This window comes from Camelus bactrianus, chromosome 22, assembly GCF_048773025.1.
Source record: "Camelus bactrianus isolate YW-2024 breed Bactrian camel chromosome 22, ASM4877302v1, whole genome shotgun sequence".
NCBI classification, from domain to species: domain Eukaryota; kingdom Metazoa; phylum Chordata; class Mammalia; order Artiodactyla; family Camelidae; genus Camelus; species Camelus bactrianus.
In genome coordinates, this window is record NC_133560.1 from 31,737,384 (window position 1) to 31,759,301 (window position 21,918).

At 60.3% G+C, this 21,918-nt stretch overlaps 2 protein-coding genes and 1 long non-coding RNA gene across 6 annotated transcripts; 1 reads left to right on the top strand and 2 right to left on the bottom strand.

Annotated features, from left to right (window-relative positions):
- Positions 1-1,223: 1,223 nt before the first annotated feature.
- Positions 1,224-7,008, bottom strand: TPGS1 (tubulin polyglutamylase complex subunit 1). Its single transcript, XM_010966603.3, has 2 exons — positions 6,646-7,008; positions 1,224-2,013 (listed from the first exon to the last, which is right to left on the bottom strand). The coding sequence occupies exons 1-2, from the start codon at positions 6,981-6,983 to the stop codon at positions 1,479-1,481; spliced, it is 873 nt and encodes a 290-aa protein (XP_010964905.2). The 5' UTR covers positions 6,984-7,008; the 3' UTR covers positions 1,224-1,478.
- Positions 7,009-8,060: 1,052 nt separating this feature from the next.
- On the bottom strand, positions 8,061-12,665 carry MADCAM1 (mucosal vascular addressin cell adhesion molecule 1). 2 transcript variants are annotated; one of them, XM_074351407.1, is made up of 5 exons: positions 12,511-12,665; positions 12,074-12,346; positions 11,315-11,650; positions 9,151-9,651; positions 8,061-8,419 (listed from the first exon to the last, which is right to left on the bottom strand). In XM_074351407.1, the coding sequence occupies exons 1-5, from the start codon at positions 12,569-12,571 to the stop codon at positions 8,310-8,312; spliced, it is 1,281 nt and encodes a 426-aa protein (XP_074207508.1). In that variant the 5' UTR covers positions 12,572-12,665; the 3' UTR covers positions 8,061-8,309. The 2 variants fall into 2 exon arrangements, with proteins under 2 accessions (XP_074207508.1, XP_074207509.1); XM_074351408.1 differs by having other exon boundaries at positions 12,074-12,256; positions 12,511-12,658.
- Positions 12,666-12,801: 136 nt separating this feature from the next.
- LOC123611790 (uncharacterized) lies at positions 12,802-21,126 on the top strand. 3 transcript variants are annotated; one of them, XR_012501724.1, is made up of 5 exons: positions 12,802-14,258; positions 14,667-17,301; positions 18,039-18,513; positions 19,516-19,712; positions 20,412-21,126. It is a non-coding gene; the product is annotated as an uncharacterized LOC123611790 (long non-coding RNA). The 3 variants fall into 3 exon arrangements; XR_012501725.1 differs by lacking the exon at positions 12,802-14,258 and having other exon boundaries at positions 14,329-17,301; positions 18,036-18,513; XR_012501723.1 differs by lacking the exon at positions 12,802-14,258 and having other exon boundaries at positions 14,330-17,301.
- Positions 21,127-21,918: the final 792 nt, after the last annotated feature.

The following is a 21,918-nucleotide window of genomic DNA, read 5'->3' on the forward strand; positions in this document are numbered from 1 at the left end:
CACCGTGCCATGTGGCCTGCTCCTGGCCTGCACTTAAAGCAGGTGCTGCGCCTGGCCGCAAGCTCTTGGCGGGGGCCTTGCCACCTCTGGTTCGCTGAGGCTGTCTAGCCCCTAAATGCTCATCCCAGGTGGCTGAGGCTTCAGGCGCATTTCCGGAGCACCATGCTTACTGAGCGGTACGCTGTTTGTGGTTATATAACAAATGACCCCAAAACTTCATGGCTGAAAACAGTAACAACCATTTATTCAGCTCACAGACCTGCAAAGCAGGAGCTGCTAGTTGGAACACCTCCACGTGGCCTGCGCGTCCTCACAATGTGGGTGTCATGTCCTGGAAGCACCCGCGGGGCGGAAGCTGTGTACTGTCTGTCACAAAAGCCATCAAGTTCAAGGAGGGGGACACGGATCCCGCCTCTCATCAGCCCCTTGCAGGGGGTGGGAGAGTCTGGAAGAGCAGGTGGGAACACAAAGAAAGCTGTAACTGGAGAACACAGCTGCAATCCGTGGGCTCTCTGATTACCTGCCAGAGGCCAAGGGCAGGTGCTGGGACCTGGGAGGCAAGGTGGTCCCGCCTTCAGCAGCTTGTGAAGGGCTTTAGATTCTGTCCCCATGTGATCGCCCTCAATCAAAATAGGGGCTGTCCTGAGTCCTATTTAACTGAGGAGGAAGCTTAGGCCAAGAGAGTGAAGTCACCCAGCAGGAATTGTTCTGGGCTGGGACTCTGCTCCCTTGGCATCCTGCCTCCAGGAAGCCACTCTGTGGGGTGCTTGGTGAACCTCGCAGGTGCGCCTGGACCCCTGACGGACCTGACGGCAGCGGTGGAGGCGGAGGCAGCGTTGGGTCTGGGGTGCCGAGTGCGGGCCTGCGTTGGGTGGCACCCTTGCTGGTGCTGGGACTGTCCCTCCTCTGGGCCTCGGTCTCCCCACCTGTGGGCAGTGGTTTGCCTTCCCCCTAGGGCAGCGTGAGCCCAGACACAGCAGGGCTTAGGGTGTCTCAGTAGTTTCCACCATTGCGGGCGTGACTGTCAGCCCAGCTGACTTCTGGGACAGAGGCTGGGGAGGAACTGCTTGGCGCTCGTAAGGAGCTGGCCGTGCCTCCTGGGTCTCTGGGCTGCTGGGTGCCCAGTGCCCTCAGCCCCCATAAAGCCTGGGATGCCATGGGGTTTCCGGGCGGCGGTGAGACAAGGCTGGGGCTGGGGCAGCGCGCACACACACCAGGTCAGCCTCGGTAACAGACTTTATTTCTGTGGATAAGAGGGGCCTTGGCGGGAGTCCGGAGAGGGAGCTTTGGCCTCCGCCTGAAGGGGGCTGGGACATCATTTCAGGTAGGAAGCTGGTGGTGGTGGGGGGCTCCCCCTAGCCCGCTGGCATGCAGGGACATCCCAGTCCTGGCCCCGGACTATGTTCCAGCCGGGAGCAGCCAGCCGGACCTTCAGGGCCCCAGCTCTGGGCGCAGGTGGCAGCAGTCGAGGGAAGGGCTCAGCCCACCGGCTTGACCTTGGCAATGAAGAGGGCGGTGGCCTTCTCCAGGAACTCCTCCCGGGTCATGGGGGCGCTGGGCCGCCGGGCCACCAGGGCGCGGTCCATGGCCAGTGCCAGGCTGTCGGGCCCCAGGCGTGAGCCGGCCTCCAGGTAGCGCGCGGGCGCGGTGTCGTCGCTGGCCTGCAGGGCCCCCTCGAGGGTGTCCAGCACCGCCTGGCCCACGCGGCGGTCGGCCGTGGCCAGGCCCGGGTCCTCCAGCAGCCGGTAGAGGGCGCCGGCGCGCGCCACGAACTCCAGCAGCACAAAGCAGGTGAGCATCCCCGAGCGGAAGACGGCCAGCGGCACAGCCTCGTGGTCTCGGCACTGGATCTTGCGCAGCAGGGGCGCCACGACCTCCTCAGGGGCCTCCCCGTCCCGGCAGATGCGCTTCAGCAGCTCGCTGTACGTGCGCCCGTCCAGCCCCGGCTTCTTCTTGCGCCCGCTGGCGCTCAGGCACTCGTAGGCCACGCCGACGTTGTTGTTGAAGGCTGTCCTGCGGGGCGGACCGGGACGTTGGGCCAGCCGGGCAGAGCCCCGCCCCGCCCCGCCCCACCCTCGGCCCCTGCCCCGCAGCTCCTCCTCCAGCACACCAGGCCCGTACAACCTCAGGGCCTGTGCACCAGCTATGCCCTCCCTGGAGTGCGCTTCCCCAGACCTCCCCAGGCTCCTCCCAGTCTTTGCCTCTCTGGGGGAGAGGGGCCTCCCCAACTCCCTGACCTCTTCCTCTACTTTTTTTCCTGGCGGTCATCACATTAGACCCACTGTCTGGGGTCCTCAGGAGTTTCCTCTCTCCCACATCTGCCCAGGAGTCCACATCAGGGGGCTTATCTGTTGGTCACTGTTACAGCCCCAGTGCCCAGAACGCTGCCCAGGGGGCCGAGGATCGTCTGATGACTCAACCAACGGGCACCTGCCCACGGACTCTCCAGCGGCCCTCCCGCTGATGATGCCTGCACTGACAGGCTCTCTGGGGCCAGACACCGTGCCCACCTTTCCTCCTCGCACAGGCCAAGAGTTGAACCACAGATGTGGCTCAAACCTGGCTGCTGCCTGTTTCTGTAAAGATTTGTTGGCATATGGCCATGTCAGTCCCAGACGGGCTGCCTGGGGCTGCAACGGCTGGGGGCCGAGGGACACACCAAGGATCAGCTGCCTCTTGAGGACCCTGCGCTCTTTGCTTCCTTCATCTGGAAAAAGAGGGTCCTAATCCCCGAATCTCAGGATTCTTGGGAGGGCAGAGGGTAAGTTTTGGGCCAAGTGCTTCAGACTGTGCCTGGCATGTGGGAGGGGCCCCATGTGTACCTGTCATTAGCTGTAACCAGTGCTGCAGCTCAGCCACTGCCTGGATGCTGGTGACCACAGGCTTCTGGCCCCGTGGGCAGGGAGACTCATGGAGGAGCAGTGACACCCAGTGAGACTGGAGGATCAGGCGGGCAGCCCAGAGGAAGGCCAAACTCAACCTCTAGGCCCCGCCTCCCATCCGTCCTCCCTGGGGTTCCCCCTGGCAGCTCCCAGCCACGAGGGGGCGCCCATGCCACCTGCTGAACCGTCCTGGCGGCCTAGGCTCTGGCCCTCAGTTTCCCTGTCTGTGCAGTGGGGCCTGGGCACAACTGAGGCTCCACTCGGGTCAGCCCCACACCCAGCAGTTTGCAAACCATCTGCGCGTTTGTTTAAAAGGAACCGATTTATGGATTGTGTCCAGAAACAGACACGGAGATTTTCCACTGTGGACTGGGGGCTCTCAATGGGGGTGACTCCGCCCCCAGGGGACACTGGGTGATATCTGGGGACAGTTTTGGTTGTCACCACTGGATGGCTGGAGGCCCGGGATGATGCTGCCCATCACCCACAGGGTGCCCCCCCCCCCAGAGTGTGACCCAGCCCCCATGTCAGCAGTGCCCAGGGGGAGAGACCCTGGTTAACTATTTGGAAAGAAATTCGGTTCTCTCCCTGCTCACACCAGACACCCGCATGAATTCCCACTGAGTCAGACGTTGTAAACCAAGGTGACTCCCAGCTCTGAGTCACCCCCGCCTCCCTCTCACTCAGGTATGTACTTAAATGTGTGCAGCACCCGAGGACCTCAGAGGTCAGAGGGTCATGAATGCAGTCTCTTGGGGCCAGTGAAATCCCTAACCCAGGGGTCTGGCCAGGGGAGATTCTGACCCCAGGGGACTCTGGGGACATCTGTGGTTGTCACGGCTGGGGGTGGCTCCTGGCATCGAGTGGGTGGAGTCAGGGATGCGGCTCCACACCCCCCAGTGCCCGGCATGCTCCCTAGAGGATGCTCTGAGCTGAGACTGGCATAGACCCTTTGGTGCTTCCGCGTGTTTTCTGGGTCCACAGGATCTGCAGGGGTCGCACTCTTGCTGAACCTCTGAGCACTCAGTGGCTCAGAGGGAGGCCTTCAGGCCACAGTGCCCAGGTGGCCTCAGCCAGTCCTGGGACAGTCCTGCTTGTGCTCTGGGGGCCAGTAGAATGTCAAAGCTGCCATCACCAGTCCTAGCAGCCAGAGCTTTTGATTTCTTGAGATGCCAGCAGAGGCTGGCCTCATTTTGGTTGTGCTCTCCCCAAATCTCTCATTTTGGTTGAGTTCTCCCCAAATCTTTCATGCTGGTGATGCTCTCAAGAACAGCCCCAGGACGCCCCAGCCAACCCCTTGGCGTCAGGACAAAGCTGCCTGACGGAGGGACCACCTATCTCCGAAATCCAGGACTCACCTGGCCTGGCTTCCGCTTCTCGCCCATCGGCCAAGGATAAGGGGCTCCTGGCTGCGACCCCACCTTCTGAGTTCACCACTGGCTCTGTCTCTTGGGAGACCAGGTGAGCCCAGGTGCCAGGGCACATCAGCCACCAGCACCTGCCACTCACCCTCTGTGCCCCTCCTCTCCCAACTGTCACCAGCCCCTGGCTCCAGCACCCCTGAAGTGCTGTGCACAGCATCCCCTGAATGTAGGTCCATCCAGCACCTGTGAGTGTGACCATATTTGGAAATGGGGTCTCTGCCGATGTGATCAGCTCAGGATCTGGAGATGAGGTGGCCCTATATCCAATGCCAAGTGTCCTATTAAGAGAGAGGACAGAGACACGGAGAAGCCGTGGGGAAGACAAGGCAGAGATGGGAGGGAAGCAGTCACAAGCCCAGGACACCTGGAGCCCCCAGGGGCCGGAAGAGGCAGGAAGGACCCTCCCCTGGAGCCTCCAGAGAGAACACAGCCCTGACACACCTTGATTTCAGACTCTGGCCTCCAGAACAGTGGAGGATACACGTCTGTTGTTTCAAGTCCCCAAGTCTGTGGTCATTTGTTACAGCAGCTCTAGGAATCTCAAACAGCCCCCTTGGCTCTAAATCCATCAGACACTTCCCAGCCCTCATCTATCGGGCCATCGGACACAGGGCCACTGCCAGCCCACAAGGTGTCTCTGTGTGAATCAGGGAAAAAGCTCTACAAAAAGCCTTCATATAAATGTTCTTGTCTGTGATGTCTATGGGGGGGGGGTGAGTGGCTTGCACAGTGCGCGACCTGAACAACTGTACATGGTGGTCCTGCCACTGACTTTCTTCCTCCTTGGAGGATGTCCTGGAATGTCACTCTCTTCTAGTTCTCTCCTTCATGTCTGGTCTGCCTTCTCATGCTTTTCTGTGGGTTTTCTGAGCTGGGGCTCCTTGAAGTCAGTGCCTGGGGTCTTAGCCCTCCCAGGTGACAAACCTCCTGTAGCAGTCACATGTCTCAGTTGCAGACCCGACTGTCCACCTTCCTGCTGCGAGGTTTACCCAGACCCTGAATGAATAGTCCCCAAGCAACTCTGGAAATTTCCCCAAACCAGTGACTTCCCATCTCACAGACCACCTGAGACTGTTCGTGCACAACCCCTGCCACCTCGGCCCCAGCAAACCCAGCAGCTCAACCTTCAGAGCCTGCGCTGAGCACATGGACACCCACCAGCCCACTCCCCTCCCTAGGTCCCCATCTCAGGGGTGGCCCCGGCCATCCTGCAGCTTTTCCTGGCTGTCACTTTGGACACCCTGCTCTCCCCTCCCCTTGTGGTGGAGATCTGGTGCTCCTCTCCACGCCCCTTCCACACCCTGGCTCCCTTCCCAGCCTCTCTGTGCTTCCCTTCTCTTGGGGTCTGCACCTTGACTCTCTTGGGAGGGGGGTCTGTGGGCAGGGAGTGCTGGGGGTCAGACTGAAACTCTCCCTTGCTTGGCCTCCTCCTCCTCCATGGGTTCTCTGGGGAGCGACCTCTTAAAATTACCCCCACGTGAATGCTAGCCTCAGGCCCTGCTTCTGGGAATCCACCCCCACCCCCAACCTAAGACCCAGCCCAGCCACATCCAGCCGTGACCTTATCTGGTTGATGCTGCGTGTCAACTTCTTCCCATCCTCTGGACGCGGACCACTCACTCAAAGCATGTTCCTCAGCCCCCTTCCCTGGGCTCAGAGATGGGCGGGGCGGGGCGGGGTGGGGTGGGGGAAGCCATCCCCTCCACCCCACCATGCTTCAGCCACAGGAAGCATCCACTGCCTTCCCTCCCCCAGTGGGTCCTTCACGGCAGCACTACAGCTTCCAGGCCAGTGCACTTGCTTGCCTCGTGACTGAAACACCTTTCCCTGTGTGTCGCGCAGGCCCCTTCCTCGGTGCCTGCTGGGGGCCTACTCCTAGGGTAGGGGCCTTGGGTGACTGGTTTTCTCTGTGTCTCCACGGCCCAGACCTACAAATACTCATTTTCTGGCTTAACGGACGGGGATGCTACAATGCTGTTAACGAGGCTGCTAGGAGGGACCTGGCTCAGAGAATTGCTCTGCAACCTTGGGCTAAGTCCTTTCTGGGCTCCATGACTTTCAAAAGTGGAGTGGGCTGCAAGGGGGAACTCAGCACCTGCAAAGAGGCATCATAAAAGACGAAGTGGGCCAGAGCTATCGACGCAAGCACTCAGCTAGGTGCCACGCTGGGGACCTCCAGCCCGTCAAGGTCTGCGCCCATCCCGCCACATGTGCAGCGGACTACAGTTCCCAGCATGCCTCGCGCTCGGGCGCCAAGGGCGGGGGAGCCGCGCGGAGCACGCTGGGAGTTGAAGTCCGGCCGCGGCCCCTAGCCGCCCAGGACCGGCCCCGCCCCGCACCTCTGGGAGTGGTGAGCCAGGCGAAGGTGCCACAGCGCGCGGCCCAGTCGCTGCTGCTGCAGCAGGAGCTGGCCCGGTGGCTCCCCGGCGCCGCCGTTTGTAGGCGAGCGCAGGCCCATGTTCTCGAAGTAGTGCGCCAGGAAGGCGATAGGCTCCTCGGGTCGCGCCTCCAGCACTTTCAGCAGGGCCGTGCGCAGCATCTCCGTCACCCCGACCTGCCGCAGGAAGTCCTCCTCACTCTCGGTCATCGCCGCCGTTCGAGACGCCCCCGGCCGGCCGCTGTCTGTGAAACCGGCCGCCTGGGATACAGCCAGCCGCCGCTTCTCCACCGTCGCCATCTTCGCTGAGGGCAGCGGGACCGGAAGTGTCGCCATATTTCATAGCGCGCTGGCGCCTCGGGGCAGCCATCTTAGTTAAGGGCAGAGAGCGCCTGAATCCCCCTGGAAGACTCTGGGAACTAACCAGCTCAGGACACCATTTCCCTTTGGTTCTAATTGGCACTCTCTCTCCGGCTTCCTCTTTACGTGTGTCGGTTCGCTTTCCTGGCTTAGGCTCGGAACCTAAATCTTTGCCCGACTCCAAGATGGATTCCCTAGGAAGGGCTTGGTTTCTGGTATGAAGCCGGACTGGTTGCCATCTTGGTAGTGGGCGAGTCCTTTAGTAGCATGGTCCCCTAGCAACCAGCATCCTTGGTGACCAAAGAAGCTTGGAGAGCGAGGGCGGGATGGCTCCACCCATACTCCGGGACAAAGCGCCGCCCCCCATCCCGCCCTTTTCTGACTTTCACCTCGGAGCCTTTGTGCTCAGCCAGGCCTTCAGCTTAACACAGTCTCCGCCTGAGTTTGTAGCTCAACTCTTTGGGAAAGGCTCCCCCCACTCCAGGCTGGGTTAGGGGGTCTGCTCTGAGCCCTCGCGGCCACTAGTCCCCCCGACTGCACTTGTTCGCGGAATGAGTGGACCACCCACGGTCCCCAGTTCCCTGTCCCAGGCTGTTACCTTACCTTACCAATAGAAGGATCTTTTTCACTGCACCCTCCGTAGCTGTAAACTCTCCCATAGCTCCCCAGTTCCTGTAGGCCCTGAAATCTACAGCCAGCCTCGCCCTCGCCTCTCCTACCGCCTCAGTCCCCAGCTACCCTAAAAGAGATGCAGTTTCCCTTAACAAGCCACGTCTCTTCTGTGTCCTTGCCCTTGCTGTCTCCCAACTAATACTTTTCTCTGCTTCTTTTCAGGACTTTTACTTATTCTTTTAGTTCCAGTGTCCCCACATCCAGGAAAAGCACCAGGAAGAGGGCAAGCCTCTCGCCCAACCCTGGCCAAGGAGGGTGAGGGTGTGTGTCCCTCCTTGTCTCTCTGGGGAGTCATCTAGAGCAGAGGGTTCCAGGTTCCTCATACCATCACAGGAACCACCCAGGTCAGACCAGATGCTCTTTATTCTCTAGCTATGCACCATTGGGGTGGGGGAGGCTCCCCAGGGCTCCACTGAGGGGAAGCCCAGCCTGCTGGGGAAGCCGGATGTGTTGGCCATCAGGGTAAAGGGCCCACGGTTAGCCCCCCTGCTGCCCAGAACCCTGCTAACGTCCTCTAGTCGCAACTGAGTGGAAGGAAAGTCCCCCTCAGTGTGGTCCAGGCAGGGCAGGGGGCCCAGAGTGCGGCCTTGGCCATCAGCTGGTGTGCCGGCAGCGTTTCTGCAGGTGGTAGATGAGGAACGCCAGGAGAAGCAGCCCCAGAACCAAGCTGCCGGTCCACAGGGCTGCAGAGGTTGGCGAGGAACCTGGAGAAAGACACATCGGAATACTTACCCCTTTCTGAAGGTTTTGGGGGAGCAGCCCAGCAGTCTGCCTAAGGCACCCCAATTCACCAAGTTCTCTGAAATTTTACAAAGGACTTCATGGTTTGAAACATCTTTTGAGTCATATAAAAATCCCTGGAATAGCCAAAAGACTTTAAGGTGAGTCTTTTGAAAGGTACATAGGATCTTATAGTTCGAGCTGGGCTGTCCAGTGAGGGGGACACTGGCCAGACGGCCTGTGAAATATGGCCCCTCTGAATGGACAGCCCTGTCCGTGTAAAACACATTGCATTTTGAAGACCAATGTGAAGAAAAAAATTTCACTCATGCTTCTTCATAGATGACATGTTGAAGTGATAATACCTGAGATGTATTGGGTTCGATGAAATATATTATCAAACTTATTTCTCCTTTTTTCCTGAATGTGGCTACTAGAAAAACTGAAATTACCCAAGTAGGTGTGTTCTAGTTCTGTTTCTATTCCACAGGCTGCCGTGGCCCACGTAGTTTAGAGTTTACAAAGTGCTGTGGCATCTACACGGTCTTGGAAACATAGTTCTCACCACCGTTTAGGCAGCTGTTATCTTGCAGTCCGGGGAGCCCACTGGACAGCTGGGGAAACTGAAGCCAGCAGGATGCCTCCTTGTCTAAGGCCTTGACAAATTTCCCTCCCTCCCAGCTCCCCCAGTGCCCACCCCAGACCCCAGACTCACAGGTTTCCGGGACCAGGTGCAGGTTGGCCACCTGGCCCCCCGGGTCCAGGCGACACTGGAACCAGCCCTCAGGGTGGCACTTGGTCCACAGGGCGCTCCTGCTGCTCAGCCAAGCCTGGGCCCCGGACTCCCGCGTCTCGTAACTTGCCAGTCCGCCAGGGGCCTGGGTCCAGCGCACAGCCACCCCTGGGCCGCAGGCCGCCTCACACAATAGCTCCAAAACCCCCAGTGCTGACGACTCGTGGATCTCCGGGTGGCAGGGCCTCGTGGAGCTGTTTCTAGGTGCCAGGCCAGGACTCCCTGGGCTGTGGGTGGAGGCCTGCTCGGGGCTGACCTCAGGGGAGGTTGTGATTTGGAGCTCCAGAGGGGTTGTGATGGGGTGCTCTCGGGGGGAAGTGGGGGGCTCTGGGGGGATCCTGATATGGAGATCCGGGAGGGTCGTGCCAGAGTGCTCTTGGGGGGGCGTGGCAGGGGGCTCCGGGGAGGTCAGGCCCTGCAGGACTGGAAAATGGCAGCCATTTGTTCTCACTGCTGCCCAGGCTCCCTCTCCTGCCTGCATCTCTCCATCTGGACCACATGGTTGGACCAGAACTGCTCTAAGCCCATCCTGGGTGAATTTCAGGGTGGATAGGAGCAGGGTCGGGGTCCATTGTGGCCGTTCCACCCTGAGTGAGCGTCTAAATCCCCAAGTCTCACTTTCCTCAGCTGTAATGGGGGTGGGGTGACAGCCACCTACCCCGGGGGGCTGGCATGAAGAGCGATCCGTGTACCCAGAGCACAGGGCCTTGGGGTATTGGGAAAAGGGTGGGAGGCGGGAGGGGAGGGTGCCCCCCATGGAATGAGGAGATGCCCTGTTGTGCAGTCAAGAGGCTGAGGCCCCGAGAGGGGATCTGTAGGCTCTGCTGTGAAATCTCTCAGACCCGGAGGTCTGTCTGCAGGCCCTCTCTCTGTGTCCCTGCCTGGCCCCTTCCTACTTCTTGATCCAGAATCTTTCCTGGCCCCCATGACCCCAGCGTGTTAACATGAGTTTCAAGGTGCCCTATCAGAGAATCAACCTGTACTTTTTTAATGAGAGCCTGCCAGGGGCCTGGTGATGCGGGCAGGGCCCGTCCCAGATTAGACACATGTGGGTTAAACTAATAATAACATATGAAATGAACTGAGCACCTACTGTGTGCCAGACCCCACGTTAAATGTCTTTGTTAGTTCGTTCAGCATTTCTTGAGCACCTACTATGCGCCAGGCACTGTGATAGCGGTTATTCATTAATTCATTCAGACTGTAAATGTAGGTACTGAACACCTACTATGTGCTGGCCACTGTTTTAGCCACTGGAGACACAGTTGTGAATGGGAGCGACACGTTCCTATCTGGATAAAACCCACGGCAACAGGGTCTGTCTCTACAGATAATGGAAAAAACAAAGCAAGCACATGAGATGTCAGATGCTGACAGAAGGTGTCAACAGATCCTCAACAGACATTCAACAGGAGAGAAGGAGCTCATGTGTGTGAGTGTGTGTTGTGCGTATGTGTGTCTGTGTGAGGGGCGGGGGTTGACCCCTTGGACAGGGAGGTCAGAGAAACCCTCACTGGGAAGGTAACCCGAGGGAGGTGAGAGAGGGAGCCAGGGGAGATGTGGGTGTGGGGAAGAGCATTGCTGGTGGAACACACAGCAGTGCAAAGGCCCTGGGGCAGGACCGCACTTGGGGTGTTGGGGGAACAGCAGAGTGAGTGAGGGGGAAAGGGAGGAGGGGAGAGGGCAGGGAGGCGGTGGGACAGGCAGGGCAAGCTCTGCAGGGGCCCCTGGGCACAGGGAGAATTTGGGCTTCCACCCAGAGGGAGGTGGGAGCCATAGAAGGCTGTGGGCAGAGGAGGGGCAGCAAGTTACGGCCCAGCACAGGGCAGGTGCTCAGGAAAGCTGTCGAATGAATAAGAAGCCACACTCTGGCTGCCGCCAGGGGACAGAGTAAAAATTGAATGCATTTTTCCCCCTGCGGTGGGTACTGTGCTCCCGCCCAGATGGGGATGCAGTGGGTTGCTCCCAAGATTCCAGAAGAGCTGCTGGGCACTGCCCATCAGGGCTCCTAGGAGCTGGGTGTTGTGACTTCACCCGCGTCCTGGGGACACTGAGGCGCTGCCCAGCCGGGAACCCGCAGACTTACCTGGAATGGGCTGGCGGTGGCTCAGCTCCAAGCCTGGCAGCCTCAGGGTGGCCTGGCAGTGGAGGGTGTGCAGGGCGGGGGCCCCCCAGGGGGGCAGCAGCCAGCGGGTCGTCACTTGGAACAGCGGGTCCTCGCCCTCCTGGGGCTCCTCCTCCACATCCCAGTCCAGGGCCTCTGCCCCCTCCAGTTCCCCATCCCCCAGGAGCAGGGACATGGAGAAGGTGTCAGGGCTGGTAGGCGGGCCAGCAGGCATGATGTTGTGGGCTGTGCAGGCCACCTCCCGGCCCTGCCCGGCCACCAGGGCCTCTGGGGTCACAGTCAGCTGGTTCGGGAAGGCTGTGGAGGGAGGGATGGGAGGGGGTGGGCTGAGCCCAGAGGGTCAGGGCTGGGCCCTGAGGAAGGGGTGTGGGGGTGGGGTAGGGGGTGAGTGGGCACTGCTGGGGCACAGGGACAGGGAAACCCAGTGGCCACACCATGTGTGGCTAAATTATAAGGTGCAGGACAGGTGTCCAGAGCAGAAAGGGCAGAGGTTTGGGTGCGGGAGGTTTGGGGATGGAAAGGGAGTGAAGTCTGAGAGGCCAGGAAGGGGAATGCGAGAAGGAGGGAGTGGATTGCAGAGTGGCTCAGGAGGACCTGCAGGGCAGGCTTTGAGCTGGGGCAGGGTGGGCAATCCGGGAAGCCTCAAGGAAGAGGTGGCATAGGGACAGAGGAAAAGCAGGGCTGCCGGGTGCCAAGGCGACGGGAGGGGCGGGGGCTCACCGAACACCAGGAGCTGCACGGCCTGCTGGAAGGTGAGGTTCCCGCAGGAGCCCACGCACACGCGGGTCCCCGCAGCTGACAGCGAGGCGTTGCGCACGGAGAGGACGCTGATGCCCGCGCCCGACTGTACGGCGCCCAGGCTGGTGTCCAGGCTCCGCCACTGCACGGAGGCAGCCCTGCCGTCTGCGCAGGCCAGGCGGCAGGTGAGCTCTCGGGACTCGCCCACGGCCATTGCCACCACGGGCTCAGGGGGCTCCACCTCCAGCGGCCCACCTGCGGGCAGACGGCGCTCTCAGCCCCGCCCCGCGCCCCCAGCCCCAGCCCCTTCCTCCTCCTCCAGCCGTGCCTCCTCCAAGGCCCTCCGCTGTAGGATCCCCCATCACCTCCCTGAACCTCCGCGGCGCCCCGCTTCTCTCCTGAGCCAGGTCCCCACTCACCGCGGCCCTGCGGGAGCAGCCCCAGAAGGAGGAGAAGCGGCAGGAAGACGCCCTGCTCCATGCTCGGTCCCCTGCTCTGTCCCCGGCCCGCGGGGAGGAGGCTTAAATAGTGGCGCCCTGGGCTCCTTCCCGCCGCCCCGAGACCTCGCTTCCCCTCCCCCCAGCTGCTCCCCGGGGGTTTCCCGAGGGGGTTTCCCACCCTGACCCTCGACCCCAGAGGCGACAGAGAGACAGGGGCTGGGGGCCAGAGTTGAGGTGGGGGCAGAACAAGGTCAGAACAGGCGGGCGGAGGGCCTGGGCCGATTCCAGGTCTCACTTTTAGACACGGAAGATCGGAAGATGGGGGCGGGAGAGGGGTGACTGTCGAGGTCAACTGCATGGAAATCGGAGCCAGGCCCAGGGTTGGCGCCAGGTTCGCCCCGTCGCGGAAATCTCGTCCTTCACTGCCCGCGACGGCCGCGCGGGGGCGGCGGCGCGCAGCCTCCCCTAAGCTCGTGGGTGGGGGGGTCTCCGGGGTGGTGGCTCGTCGGGGGAACCGCTTGGAAGAGGGGACCGTCAAGGATGAGGAGCTTGTGGAGGCACTGGGGTCTCCGGGGGATGATGGAGCTGAGGCCCTCCGGTCCCTGGGACGCACGCCTGATGGGACCCTGGGAGCCCCGGGCATGGAGGCCGCCTCAGCTCTGTTCCACATAGCGGCCTGGGTCTGGGGTCCACAGGAGACTGGGAGGGGCCCCCAGGGGGTCATCAGCGAGTCCTAGAATCTCATCTTCCCAACTCCTGAATCCATCCATTCCCGGCCTCTCAGCCTGGTCCCCAGCTCCTTCTGGGCCGTTCACCACCCGGCACCCAGAGTGGATTTAGAAATACCCTCTGAGCACGTAGACACCCCAAGACTGCCTGTGGCAGAAGGAAAAGCCAAACTCCTGGAGGCTGCCAGAGCCCCAGGACCTTAGCACGTGCCTCCCCTGCTCTCCGCCCCATCCAGCCTCCCTGCGCCCCTCCCCCACCGCACTTCCTTTGGTGCGGTTTCCTCCTAGCCCTTAGCAAGGTCTTGCAGCTGATGTCACATCCCCCGTGTAATGCTGCTGCCCCCTGCAGTGACCCCAGACCCCATGCGCAGCAGGCATGCAGGAAGAAAAGAATGGAGGGTCTCGGTTGCCCCCATGACCTCAGGGTGTGGCTTGTGCCTCAGTTTCCCCGACCTCCTCATAAGAGGGGGCAACCCGGCCATGGGGTCTGGGCATGACCCGCTCTGCTGTTTGTGTCTTCTCACTCAGCCTCTTAATTGTCAGAGGCAGAAACTGGCGCCCACGAGGAGGGGCCTGGAGCAGAGGAGGAGAGCTGTGGTTGGGGGGCTTTGAGGGGAGCAGGCCCTAGTGAGGAGGGCCCAGGTGTGGGAACCCAAAGTCTGGCTTCCTTGGTCCCATCCCCCTCCACCCCCTGCCGGGAAAGGCTGCACAGGAAGGCCATTCTGAGGTGCGGCCCTCCCCAGGCCGGAGGTGTGGGCCTTCTCGGGAAGCTGGGCCCTTAACCCGGGTGGGGGGCCACGGGCCTGGTGAATGGGTCTCTTCCCAGCCCCTGACCCTGCTTCCTGCCGCCCTCACGGGGCGTGGACTGGTCTCCCCAACTGCCGGCCCCTCAGCTCTAAGACTCTGCTGCTGCAGTGAGGAACCATCAGGTTCAAGACACCCACAGCTCTAAGAGGCTGAGTGCTAAGGAGAGCAGAGGCCACCCTGAGGAAGGGACAGGTGGGCTGAACAGGAAGAAGGTTCTGGCAGAGGTGGGGAGAGTCAGAGCCTGGCGGGGAGGGGAGAGAAGAAAAGGCGGGTGGAGAGACAAGAGACAGAGGGAGGTGTGGGGGGAGAAGGCCCAGAGGGGGTCTGGATGGACCCAGGACAGGCAGAGCCAGCTCCAGCAGGGACTGAACCTCATCTCCCACCTGTCTTGCCCTGGGGGACTGAGCCTGGGTGGGGGCTGAGGTCACGGTTGTATCTCCAAGCTTGGGCTTCCTGCAGTGCTAGCTCTGGGTCACCCCTTCCCGGCATCTTCCTTGCCTGGAGGAAGCCCTCAGTGGTCCCCATAGGAAGCCTCCTTCCCATCAAGGGTCCCAGCCCCACCGAAGACCCACATCCTGGCCTCCTCGCCCACCTTCCCAGGACAGCATCAGTGCTCTGCAGGGTACTCGGGGCCAAGGAGGCTCAGTGTCCAGAGAGGCCAGCGCCCCAGCCCCAGGACACGCCTGTTCCCCAAGGACACCTTCCTGCCAGCTCCTCTTGCTATACCGCTGGTCAGTTGGGGACCTCACAGCTCTTTTTCTTTGGGGTGAGCTGGAGTTAGGAGGGCAGGGCTGGATCGTTTGGAGCCCCTCCCCCATCAGGTGCCCCACCCAGCTCTGGCCCTGGAGAATCCCAGACCCAGGATGTCAGCCTGGGCACCCCTCTCTGGATCACCCCTGCCTTGGGGGGGGATCTCAGGGATAGTGGGGGAGGAAGGAGATGGAGGCTATGAGTGGTCTTTCATTAAATAGCCACACAGAAGATTTTAGAGCAGGATGGGGCTGTTCCAGTCCATCTGGTGGTCCCTAAAGTCCCCTGGGTCAGCTGGGCTGAGGGGGCATGGAGGGCTGACACCCAGGGCACCAAGGTGAGGCCAGGTCCCCAGATAAACAACCACCGTGGGATGCCCGTGAAGACAGCCTCACTTGGAGATTCTCTCTGAAGCTGAACCCAAGTTTGGCAAATTGGGTGGTGGCTGGCTGGCCATCTTGGGGCCTTTAGAGCCCCTTGGGTCCATTTGAGGCACTGAGGTTTGAGTCATCAGGAGCGTCAAGAGGGTGGAAGCTCCGACCTGTGATGAGACGGACTGGACTGGACAGCAGCCCCTGGTGGGGGTGCGCTCCCTGGAGAATGCGGCTGGTCCCCGACCTGGATGGAGGGCTCAGGCAGGGCCAACCTGGAGAAAGCAGAACACGTGCGGGTGGGGGCTCTGAGGGTCCTTGGGCCACTCACCTGCCCCAGAGGGCAGGCAGGCAGGCAGGCATGTTTGCTGAGTGAGAGCTGATTTGGGGGTGCTGGCTCTACTCCCACAAGGCTGGGGACCTAGAAAGGTGACTCCTGACCTCAGGCCCCGGGGCTGTGCTGTCCTCCAGGGGCAGCTCCTGGTCAGTGGGGTTCTGGCCGAAGGGCTGAGGGGTGGTCCACGGACCCCAAGGAGACTCTCGTGGGTTCTGGGGGATGCAAAGGGTGATCAGGAGCACCGGGAGCGAGGGGAAGGTGCTGAAGGGGATGGTGTCCAGTGCCCAGAGAGCGGGCATCAGGGGGCCAACTGACCCCCAAGGTGGATGGTCGGGATGTGGGCAGTGCCTTGTCAGAGGGCCCCAGGCTGCAGTCTCACTCAGCTCCATGGGGCACAGGTGCACTAGGGCCCTGAGGGGGTGGGGTGCAGCCCTCACACAGGCCACGGATGCCACGTTCGTGCCCGGCACTGTGCCTGGGGGACAGGACAGCAGGGAGGTCACCACCCCTCCCAGACTCCCCCCAGGGCAGGGGCAGAAGAGGCCCGAACTGACCTTAGCAGGTGTGTGCAGACCAGGGACCTCAGAGATCTGTCCAGCCCACACCCACCCGCTCGTCCACTGTCCACCACCTGTTGTCCATCTTCCCATCATCACAACTCCTCCATCCCCGGGCCACCAGTCGTCCACGCATCCACCGCTCATCCAGCCACTCAGTGTCCATCTGTCCATCCCTCCATGCATCATCTGCCCCCAGCTGGAAACCTCATGTGCACTGACCACACCCACCGTGGCAGCCCCGGTGTGGGGACCAGCTGAGCCGAGTGGGGAGGCCCAGCTCTGCTCCATCAGACCCTGTGTTGTGATGGAGGTTTGGAGGGTCTCTGAGGAGCAGGCAGGCCGTTTCCCAGGGCAGAAGTGCCGGCAATAAATTCAAACAGTTCCCAAGGATTTGCTGTGGGTCACCAGCCAGCGCTGGGCCAGCTGTGTGAAATTCCAACCATGCAGTAGGCCAGCCAGCTGATCCACCTGGGAAGGCCGGGCTGGGGAAGGGACAACGTGGGGGTATAGGACAAACTCAGGCCGGGCAGAGTGCCAGCCAGGAGTGGCCACTCATCGCCTGCAGTGTACGTTTTAATTCAAGTATCAGCCTAAAAGCAGGTGGGAAGACTCAGTTACTGGGAAACTTTTAAGTATGTTTGGAACAACTTGGGTTTATGAATCTACTTTTTCACCTACAATTTTAGGAAATCTTACATACAGATGAAATTAAATACTTCCAGTGAAAATTAAGCAGAACAGAACACAGCACAGGGCCTGGCATGCAGTAAGTGCTCTGTAAATGACAACCATGGTAAATACATCTTATTACTGAGGAAAGCAGTTGAAGGAGATGGTCAATAAATGTTCTTTTTGTCTAACTAGAAAGACAGAAGCTTGTGAAACTCTATACTAAAGACACAATAAAATAAAAATCTTAAGGTTAAAAAAAGAAAATTAAGCAGAACATACATGTAAAGGTAAAATACACACTGGATATCGAGACTTTAGTATGAAGTAAGAAGGTGAAAATCTTACTATTTATTATTACAGGTTCAAAGTGTAGTATTTTGGATTTATGTGGTTAAATAAAGCATATTTCATAAATTGATTTGTGTTACTCACACCACCCATTTCTTTTCGCATTTTCTGCATGGCTGCTGGGAACGGAGCGGACTGTGCGGCTGGAACTGTATTGCAGCTGTGGGGAGGCTCTGGCCTTGCACTGGCTTGTGCCGGTGAGTACAGAACAGAAATGTTCCACCATGGCACCCACTCCTCCGCCGGACCCCAGGCTGAGACCTGGGAACCCCTGCTCTGCTAAGGGGTTAGGACAGTGGTTCCTACCTGGCAGGGACCCTGGGCAATGTCCGGGGGCATCTGTGGTTATCACACTCGGGGCTCCTGGCATCGAGGGGATGGGGCCGGGGTGCTGCTCAAAGCCCCACAGCCGCCGGAGAAACATAGGGACCCAGTGCCAGCAGTGCTGAGAACTGGGAGGTAGGGAAACTGTGCGGGTGGATGTAGGAGAACCGGATGGGCCTGACGGTAGGGTCTGCATCTGTGACATGAATGGGACCAGGGGGCTTGGGGAGGATGGAAGCCTGGCAGCTAGGTCTGGGTGATGGGGGCGGGTGGGGTGGCGAAAGTTCAGAGCCCAGTCAAGGTGGAGTTGGGGGTAGTTCTGCTGGGCAGGTGGGAAACTGGGGTTGCAGGACTGTGTCGAGGTATCTGGAGCAGGGCTCCCGGAGGACCAGGCTGGGTTTGGGGGTGCTGGGTAGGGAATGGGGCCACGGTCCAGCATCCAAGGCTGAGACTGGGAGTCCCAACTGGTCCAGATAACCTGTGGGTGCCCAACAGGGAGAGGGTCAGGGTCGGGCTGAGGGTCGGGGGTGGGGACCCAGGGTCAGGGCCCGGCCGGGACTCGTGCGCTCACCGCACCGCCGCCCTCGGTGACGACTTTCCTCGCCAGCAGGACGCGGAGGTCCAGCTTGGTTCGGCCCCGCATGCTGCAGCCACGAACGCAGGGACGTTCCGGCTCCCGCTCCGGCTGCGATCAGCGACACCGACTCGGAGGCCGCCGCCGCCGCCGCCCACGACTATTGGCATCCCCCGCGGCCACCGCGCTGCCGGACTGCACCTCCCGGCATGCCGCGGGAGCCGGGGCGACCGCCGGGGCCGCGTGTCCCACAAGGCCGCGCGCGGCGCAGGGCCTCGCTAGCCCCGACCCTCGAGTCGCTGGCGAGGGCGCCCGACCTTCGGGGCGCACTCGGCTTCTGGGGCAGGAGCTCCTGCCTTCGCGTATTTTAGGGCGAATGACGGAGGCGTCGTGCCTCTTTAGGTCCAGTTCTGCTGCGTGGGCATTGCCGGGGCCGGGCGAGGACGCCTGAGGCCGGGGAGGCGGCGACCGTCGACGCAGGAGGCGCCCGCTGGGTGCTCGAAGGAGCGAGGTGGGGACCGTGGCTTGGGTGAGGGCTGCGGGCGCGTCTGGAGTTGCGGGGGGCGGGGTCGTGCGCTCGGATGGAGTCGCGTGCCAGGCGGCCAGGCTCCTGTCGTCTGCCCAGGGCCGAGGTGCCCGGGCCGTGAGTGCTTTATCTCGTGTGGGAGGCTGGGTCCGGGGGCCGGCGTAATGGTGCTAGAGGCCATGGTCGTGCTGAGGGTCGTTTAGTCGCCAGAGCCCTGATGAGGGTCATTCCCTAATTTAAGAAATAGTTACTGAGGGCCCACTAGTTGTCAAGTGTTGCTCTCGGTGCCCGGGTGACCGCAGAGACCAGGGAGCTTCCATTCTCGTGGGGGTAGGGGTGGGGTGGGGAGAGTGGGGACCGGGGAGCATAAATGTTAGGTAAACAGGCAGCAGTGTGCTGGCTCTCCAGGGCAAAAAGCTGTGCTTCGTAGCACATGCTGACTCCTGGGGTGTAAGTACTCCCCTCATGGCTAGTTTCAAGCTGCCAACGCGACGTCATCCAGCTTACAAAACTCCTGCAGACTTAAGGGTCAGCTCTTTAAGCTCCAGCCACTGCGCAGGGGGTCGAAGGTATACTCTATTTGCGGGTGATAAATGCTGTGGGGAGAAGAGAAAATGAGATGGAAGGAGCCTGGCAGTGTGGAAGTAGCGGGGCAGGTTGTAGGAGTAAGTTGGGTGGCCAGGGGGAGATGTGTTCAGAGGGGGAGGTCTGAGCAGAGACTTGGAGGAAGTGGAGAGAGTTAGCAAGCGTCTATACCAGGTAGAAAGTACAGTGGGTGCAGAGGCCCTGCGGCTGGAGCTACCTGGGGTGTTCCAGGGAAACAAGACCAGCGGGATGGATAAAGCCAGGGAGAGGGGAGAAAAGGACCTGGTCGGGTAGAACTCTCTAGGCTCCCGAACAGCCCTCTCCAGCCCCCAAATCCTCTGAATTCGAGGTCTTCCTTTCTCTGAACCTCAGTGTCCTCATCATTATAATGGCCCTCGGCAGGCATGCAGCTCGGTGCCCAGCAGAACACGAGAGCTGGTCCTTCCCTGCCTGGCTTGGTCCCACGTGGAGAGCCAGCTCTTTCCAGGATGGAGGCAGGAGGGGAGCCTGGCAGGTTCGCTGTGTCCTTGTTCCAGGAAGAACAAGCCTCCCTTGTTAGAGTCCCCGTGGGACAAAGGGGCAGGCGGCCATGGAGGCGCGTGAGTCTGAATCAGGGGGCTGGCGGCCGGACAAAGGACAATTGTGAGGGCCCTGGGGAGGTGGGAAGTGACAGATCACAGGCTGGGAGGGCAGACGGAAGCTGACAATGGATGGGTGGCATCCCAGAGAACACCTGGCCTGCTGCCGCTCCCCCCGACCCCCGGTGCGGGGAGAGAACAACAGGCCATCCAATAACCCAGCTTCCTGGGGGTGCAGACCCACCTTCAGCCCCCACGGGGATTTAGAGGAGCGTGGGGGGCCTTGGCTCAGTGCAGCAATGTTGACGACAGCTCCCTCAACCCACTTCTTTATTGGGTATCTGCACCTGCCGCTCCAGGCCAGTGGTGTCCTAGAGCACGTGTCCCAGACCAACAAGCACGACGACTGGGCTCCCTCTTCTGGGTTGAGGTCAAATCCGTCCTTCAGGAGATACAAGTCAAAGCCATTCTTGACTCCTCCCTTTCTCTTTGCCTGACCACTCCCCTCTGCTCCAAACCCTCTGGGGTTCCTACCTCCCTCTGGGTAACAGTCACGGTGTCCCTGCGCCCACAGGACCCTGCCCTCACCTCTCTCTCCCTGCTCACTCTGCTCCAGCCACACAGGCCTCCTCCCTGTTCTCCAACACACCTGGCACAACCCTGCCCCAGGGCCTTTGCCCCTGCTCCACCTAAAATGCTGTCAACAACATTATTTTGCAGTTGCCCCAAATGGAAACGAAGAAGCTCATCAAATAAAGTGTGGTATCTGCACACAATGGAATGTCCCACCCAGCACTGTGGGTCTAGGACCACACCCAACAGCAGGACGACTCACACGAGGCTGGGGAAAGAGACCTCAAGAATGCAGTGCACAGTTTGAAAGGAGAGGCCAACAGCCCTGGTTTAGAAGTCAGAATGGTGGTTACGGGTGGAGGGAAGGAGACAGCTGGTATGCGGGGCTTCTGGGGGCTGGGAGCCGTTGGGGGGGGGGTCTCAGTGCTGCTACATGGCCATAATGGGTGTAACTGCTCTGCGGGGGTTCTGCCCACCGTGAAGAGAAATGCTGATTCCTCCTCCACACTGCATCCCTGCTCCCCACCCCCATCTTGGCAACCAAAAATGTCTCTGGATGTTGTCCATTGTCCCCTGGGGGCAGAGTCAGCCCAGGTTGAGAACCACTGGACTGGGGGATGGGTTCTAGACTAGAACACTCTAGATCTGCGCCGTATAGTACAGCGGCCACTGGCCACGTCCGGCCACAAGTGTTTGAACTGTGGCTGGTCCAGACCGAGGTGTGCTGGGAATGCGGAACAACCTGATTTTGAAGACTTAACATGAAGAAAAGCACGTAAAATACCCCGTGTCTAATCTTTGTATGCTGACATGATGACATCTTGGATATTTTGGCTTAAATAAAATGTATTATTAAAATTAATTTTTCTTGTTTTCTTTTTTTGACATGGCCACCAGAAAGCTCAGAGTTACACACGTGGCTTGCATTCTGTTTCTTGTGGGCCATCTTGGTTGCCCCTGAGTCCCCAACCCCCAGCACAGAGCCTGGTACACAGTAGGTGCCCAAGAAGTGCAGCCCCTGGCTTCGTAGCCAGAACCCAGAGGCAAAGTTAGAAGTGTGGGTTCACTCGTGGCACAGACGGAACCAGGGGAGGGCTTTGTGAGCAGGATGGGGGCAACTTGTGATTTTGGGAGGCTCTTTGGTTGTTGTATCGGAATGGGCTTCAGCGCAGGAAGGGAGACAGTGAATTTTGGGAGCAGTAATACCGTTCAGCAACTGAAGAAGGAACAGATGGATCCGGGAAAAATGGAGGAAGCCGGGAGAGGGGAAAGGGCCAGGTTCTCAGTGAAGACAGCTGCCCCCATAACTGCCACCCTGACGTCCTCCTCAGCCGACTGTGAAGAGCTAGGCCAGGGTAGGCCACATGGCCAGGAGCTGAGAGCCAGTGGCCCCCAGTCCTACAACTACAAGGAAGTAAATCCTGCAACGAGAGGGGCTGGGAAGCAGACCTTCCCCAGCTGACCCTCCCCGTGAGCCCCAGCCCTGGCCAACACCAGTGAGGCAGCCTGAGCTGGAGGCCCCAGCTGCACGGGCCCTGGGAAACTGCGATAATCAACACATGTGGTTTAAGCCTCCGTGTTTTGGGGGGGTTGGTTGTGTGGCAGACAGATGACCCACCCTCTACAGCGGGCTGACCAGCAGTGTCCCCATGCA

Excerpts from the sequence above, each read along its gene's own strand:
- TPGS1 (XM_010966603.3), bottom strand. The coding sequence starts at position 6,983 with ATGGCGACGGTGGAGAAGCGGCGGCTGGCTGTATCCCAGGCGGCCGGT. Across the intron at positions 2,014-6,645 it reads CTGGCTCACCACTCCCAGAG|GACAGCCTTCAACAACAACG; the intron begins GTGCGGGGCGGG and ends TCCGCCCCGCAG.
- MADCAM1 (XM_074351407.1), bottom strand. The coding sequence starts at position 12,571 with ATGGAGCAGGGCGTCTTCCTGCCGCTTCTCCTCCTTCTGGGGCTGCTC. Across the intron at positions 12,347-12,510 it reads GCTGCTCCCGCAGGGCCGCG|GTGGGCCGCTGGAGGTGGAG; the intron begins GTGAGTGGGGAC and ends GTCTGCCCGCAG. Across the intron at positions 11,651-12,073 it reads CGTGCAGCTCCTGGTGTTCG|CCTTCCCGAACCAGCTGACT; the intron begins GTGAGCCCCCGC and ends CTCCCTCCACAG.